The 5,755-nt window shown below is 34.1% G+C and overlaps 1 protein-coding gene across 1 annotated transcript; it reads left to right on the top strand.

Moving 5' to 3' along the window:
• The first annotated feature begins 604 nt into the window (after window positions 1-604).
• On the top strand, window positions 605-4,883 carry LOC102583109 (protein trichome birefringence-like 2). The gene is made up of 5 exons (XM_006356352.2): window positions 605-1,673; window positions 2,144-2,336; window positions 2,418-2,608; window positions 2,698-2,856; window positions 4,321-4,883. The coding sequence occupies exons 1-5, from the start codon at window positions 847-849 to the stop codon at window positions 4,661-4,663; spliced, it is 1,713 nt and encodes a 570-aa protein (XP_006356414.1). The 5' UTR covers window positions 605-846; the 3' UTR covers window positions 4,664-4,883.
• The last annotated feature ends 872 nt before the right edge of the window (window positions 4,884-5,755 follow it).

The raw sequence follows: 5,755 nt of genomic DNA, 5'->3' as shown, positions 1-5,755 counted from the left end.
ACAACCATACAAATATAAATTATTTTAGACTATATGTTTTAAAAGTCAAATTTTTTTCTAAAATACCGTACAAAGTCAAACAATACCATATAAAATAGAACGAGGGTGTATCCTTCCTTTAAAGTTGTTGTTTGTCCAATTTTTTTCCTTGAAGGTAATTTTTTTTTAGAAGATATGATTTTGTACCTTTAATTTTTAATTTTTTATAAACTACTCCCTCTATTGTTAATTGAATTTATGAGGCAATACATACATATTAAGAAAACATATTTAAGTAAAATCATAAAAATATAAATTTATAAGTAGTATAATATATCTCCTAAAAAATATAAAACTTTAATAAATGAAAAGATAAATATAAAAGAATATCAAACATTCATCTTGAATTTTGAAGAATTTAATTATTATTTTGAACAATAAAAATATCTTAAAAATTCAGTAATATATAAAATAAAGAGAGTAATAAAATTGATAACTTAACTAATTTACCTAAAATATACAAATCAAATTATATCTTTAAAAAAAGCAATATCTCAAAATAAAATAGATTAGATAGTATACGAACGATTATATAGTAAATAAATCTAATTCAAAGCCCCATAAGTCAAAGAGAATGTGTCGGTTAACTTAAAGAGATCTTCAACACTCTTACTGAAACACTTCTTTCTACAAAAAAAAATTACTTCTTTTGTCTTCTTTTTTTCGCCTTTTTCGAAATTTCTCAAGAATATCCATTGTAATTGCCAAAAGAATTTGTTCATATATTGTACTAAAAAATTGGTGTATAGTATAGAGAAAATCATTGTTTTTTTTTTGTTTTCAATTGATGGGGTTTTGAGATTTAGAATGGACTTGAAGAAACTTCCATTTTCTGATTCTTCTCCAAGAAGAAAGGTAGTTGTTTCTGGCTTTGGTTTGGGTGTTGCTGCATCTTTCATTTTTGTTTGTATTCTATTGTTGAATTATTCATTCAAATCTCCATTTGTAACCCCTGTTTTTACTGGTTTTAGTTACAGTGATAATAATAATAGTAATAGTACCCTCATTTCTTGGCCTTTCTCTTTCTCTAATGCTAGTGTTAGTTTGAGTTCCAAAGCTTCACACAATGTGGAAAATGGAAACTTTAGTGTTCAAGAAACCAAGAAAATTGATGAAAGTGGAATATTTTCCAATTTGGAGGAAAAGGGGGAAATTTTAGGAAATACCCATGTCCTCAATTTCTCTGAAAAGGTAAAAAATCGAAGCTTTCTTGTTCAAGAATCAGGAATTGTCAAGAAAACCCATGGGTCAGAAATTGATGGGAATGGAACTGTTTTGGGTATCCAAGATTCCACCAAGTATAATGTGACCTCAACTTATATTGAGGATGTTGTGGGATCAAGTGGTGGTGATAGGAAAAAAGTTGCAGTGGGTGAGGGTAAAGGGGGTTTATCTGTGGAGAAGAATGGTGTGTTGTTTCAAAGTGATGGAGAATCATTGATTAGACGTGACAAGGATTTTTATGGGGATTGTGATGTATATGATGGTGAATGGGTTAGAGATGACACGAAGCCATATTATCCTCCGGGTTCTTGCCCTATTATCGATAGAGATTTTGATTGTCACCTTAATAAGAGGCCAGATGATGAGTATATCAAGTGGAGATGGCAGCCATATGCATGTGACATACCGAGGTACGAGTACTAAAGCTCCTAGTCACAATATTTGAAATTTGACTATGAATTACAATTTAGTCTTTGGTAACACCCTCAATGCATAAAGTGATATTACAATGTTGACTTTTGGATTGAACTTAAAGAACAAATGTTGTGGAACTACCTTGTAAGACAGAACATAGAAATCTATATTCCGATGCTACTCCAAAAAGTACGATATATTTTCTAATCAGTTGATCCAGTATGTTGCAATTGGTTGTAAGTTTCTTAGGGTGTTAGTTTTTGACTATATCTTGTGTGAAGTTTGAGTGCACACCTATGAAATGCAAGCAGATGCCTTTGTAAAATGCTGTAATGCCAGTCGTTTTAAATGTGTTTCTTTACTGACATTATTCGCATTGCCAATGAATTTTTTTTTATTTACATAGTCTATGTTGCATATTTAGTTTATATTGGTCAATTTAACTGATTTACATCTCACACACTAGCCTCAATGCAACTGATTTTCTGGAGAGGTTGAGAGGGCAAAAGCTTGTTTTTGTGGGGGACTCATTGAATAGGAACATGTGGGAGTCCCTTGTTTGCATTCTTCGCCACAGTATTCGAGACAAAAAGCGAGTTTATGAGATATCAGGAAGGCATGAATTCAAAAAGAAGGGCTTCTATGCATTCAGATTTGAGGCAAGCTATTTAATCTCTTTCTTCTGTGACCTGAGAATTGCTAATTTCCTTGTTATTTATCATGCTGTGACTTGGTTGCAGGATTATAACTGTTCTGTGGATTTTGTTAGTTCCCCGTTTCTTGTCAGACAATCAACTTTTAAAGGGAAAAATGGTTCTTTCGAGACGCTAAGATTAGATTTGATGGACAAGACGACTTCAATGTATAGTGATGCTGATATTGTAATTTTCAACACTGGTCATTGGTGGACTCATGAGAAAACCTCCAGAGGGTTAGCACTTTACTTCTTTCACTAAAAGCTGGATCTTGCATGTCATTGTTAGTTGAAATTTATAAACTTGTGCTCCTGGTTGATTATAGGGAAGACTACTACCAGGAAGGTAATCATGTGCATGGAAGGCTCAAGGTTTTAGAGGCATACAAGAGAGCGATTTCCACTTGGGCAAGGTGGGTGGATCAGAACTTTGGTGGAAGCAGAACTCAAGTTATTTTTAGAGGATATTCGGTCACACACTTCAGGTACAATTCTTTGTTACATGTTAATTTAGCTACAACTCTAATGGGGATATCATGATTCAGGAACTCTTCTCGTGACTTACATGTTGTGTTTCTTTGGTATTGAGGGTTTTCTTAAGGAATCTCTTATTAGGAAGTGAGAATGAATAAGTTAAATTGTAATCCTTTTCCCCAAGTGCCAGGGGCTGTATACTTCACTGGCATTTGGGGCTTGGATTGATCGATGTGTCTCAGTTATGAGCTGCTGCCATGTATTCGGTGGCAGATCCAGAATTTTTACTAAGAGGATTTAACATCTACTATATATATGAAACAAAGTAATTTTAGTAATTTTGACTTTGTATATACATTGTAATTTTCCAACAAAGAGGGTTCGGATGAAACCCTTGTGCGCTATTAACTATGTATTTAGTCCTTCATTGACGGTACATGTGAACATTAGGGTGGAACTAGGGAAGTTGCCAGGCTACTGGTCAGCACAATATTCGCCATATATGAAGGACGAAAATGCTGTGTAGCATTTAACAGAACCACCTTAAGTTCGGAGGCTAAAGACTAGTATCAATGTGAACTTTAGCAAAGAACAGAATTCCATGCAAGCTAAGGATCCATATAAGGCGATACTAGCTAGTTCTCGTTGGGATAAATATGTGGCTGTTTTAGATTTTGTTCTTTGCACGGGTCTTTGTAGTTTGGGTAGTGATTTGTATGTATAAGTGTGAGATTTAAAGAACCTTTAGTCTTGGATTATCATATAAATAGGAAAATATAGTAATTTTACTGCTAATTAGTTGTAGCATTGTAGGTTAATCATTAGTTGAATGTTCAGGTTATCTAGTTCTATGGCGTAAGACTGTAAATTTGGAAGATGTAACTGCAGTGACCAATCTATGGGATCTCCCAATCATTTTCAGATATAACATGGATCGTATACAACTATGGTACAGCGTAGCTCCTACTTTATGTTCAGACATAAACTTAATACACAAAACTCATTTGAATGACAGGCGTGCCTTTTGGGCGGAATGAAAACCTCTGGGAAGGTTATCTCTAAAAATGAATGTACTCCTGTTGTCTGGTAGGCTTGTTGTGTGGATGTATAAGGTATATGCTGTTTAGTGAGATGGTCAAGTTGGTTGCTCACTGCAAACTTGCTGTCCTTTAAATACAATCTGTTAACCAAGTGTTCACGCAACCTGATCAATATACAGAAGAGTAATCACTTTAATTATCAACTAGTTGTGATATATGTTGATTCCTTCAAAAGTAGATAAGCTATCACATTTTTTGGAAATTCTTTTATTTCATTACATGTACTCTGTGATAGTGTTGTCTCGTAGAGATACTAGCAATGCTATGGTTTATGTTAAAATAATCTTGCGTTTTGATCATCCCTGTTAGTAAATTTGTCTCTTGCTCCTTTGGGCGCTATTGAGGAACGGCAATCAAACTTATCTTTTTATGAAGGGGAGGTCCATGGAACTCAGGCGGGCAGTGCCATAAAGAAACCGAACCAATATTCAAGAAGGCTTATTTGGCAAAATACCCTTCAAAGATGAAAGTCCTACATCACGTCCTTCATAACATGACGACCCCTGTCATTTATATGAACATTAGTAGGCTTACAGACTACCGGAAAGATGGTCACCCGTCGATATACAGAAAGGAGTACAAGACAGTAGAAAAACAAATGGCTGGAGTACACTCTCAGGATTGTAGTCATTGGTGCCTACCAGGTGTACCGGACACTTGGAACGAGTTGTTATATGCATCTCTCCTGAAAAGCAGAAAAGGCTCTTGGAAGAACTGAACTTGAACTAGACTTTTTCTTTTTGGTCATTCTTTTGTGTTTTTTGGTACTTGTCAATATAAAAAAAAATACGGTAGCGATATGGAGATTCTTGTGTATTAGATCAGTCTTGGAGTTGGGTGGAAGTTGATCTGTAAAATTTGTACAACCTTTGCTATTGAGGAAAGTAAAAAAATGATAAAGCTTCCTGATTTTACAATACCATCTTTTCTGTGATATTGGACAATATGGAGTATAGTGTGCTGCTATTACATTGATGTGTTTATAGGTCTCCAAATGAAGTACTAAATCCAGAGGTGTACGTAGATTTTATCCCTATCTTGGTGGGGTGTAGAGAGGTTGTTTCTGATAGATCCTCGACTCTAGAAAAATGTTTTCTAGAACACACTTGCTAGACCTTTTCCAAGTTTGATCATTGAGCAACTCCTGTTCCCTAATTCCTACATATTTATGTAGCTTTAGCATATCTTGTTCTTCAAATTCTGATTAACTCTGAACAGATATCTCATTACCACTCTGTTTGGACGGTTGGTACATACTATTTCATAATTTGTATTGTAGTCTGGTGTACTATATCGCATCACTTTAATGAATACAATATTTGGATAGATTGTATCGTTCTCTGTTGTTACATAATGCTGCGCTTCAACAATTTGAAATATGAACCTACAAGAAAAATAGGGTACATGGTAGAGCTACTATTATAAAGTAGGGTAATGATAAAATAAGATTATTAAACAATAAGTAAGACAAAATTAGAAGAGAGTATTAAGGTAATGACGCGATCACACAAATCGGTTGTTACACAAAAATGAGACTTTTTTTCATTATCTAACGATGAATTTAAACGATGCGATACAATACAATAAAATTTAAGTAACAATCAAAACATAAACACAATATATAAACTAACAATACAGCACAACAAGTAACAACGAGAAAATGATCAAAATGGTCCTTGATGTATTGGGGTTGCTTTATTTTGGCCCTCAATATATTCTAGGTGATTGAAATAGTCCTTCATGTATGACAAAATGTGTTCAATTTAGTCTTTTACCCTAAACTTAACATTTTACCCCCAAAACTGTTAAA

This window comes from Solanum tuberosum, unplaced genomic scaffold (genome assembly GCF_000226075.1).
Source record: "Solanum tuberosum cultivar DM 1-3 516 R44 unplaced genomic scaffold, SolTub_3.0 scf00216, whole genome shotgun sequence".
Taxonomy (NCBI): Eukaryota; Viridiplantae; Streptophyta; class Magnoliopsida; order Solanales; family Solanaceae; genus Solanum; species Solanum tuberosum.
Note: the sequence above shows the minus strand (reverse complement) of the source record. Positions and strands in the feature narration are given on the sequence as shown.

What these genes read in the sequence shown, in the direction of transcription:
- LOC102583109 (XM_006356352.2), top strand. Translation starts at nt 847, where the DNA reads ATGGACTTGAAGAAACTTCCATTTTCTGATTCTTCTCCAAGAAGAAAG. An exon ending in TCTATGCATTCAGATTTGAG is followed by an intron (nt 2,337 to 2,417) that starts GCAAGCTATTTA and finishes ACTTGGTTGCAG; the next exon opens with GATTATAACTGTTCTGTGGA. An exon ending in CATGAGAAAACCTCCAGAGG is followed by an intron (nt 2,609 to 2,697) that starts GTTAGCACTTTA and finishes GGTTGATTATAG; the next exon opens with GGAAGACTACTACCAGGAAG.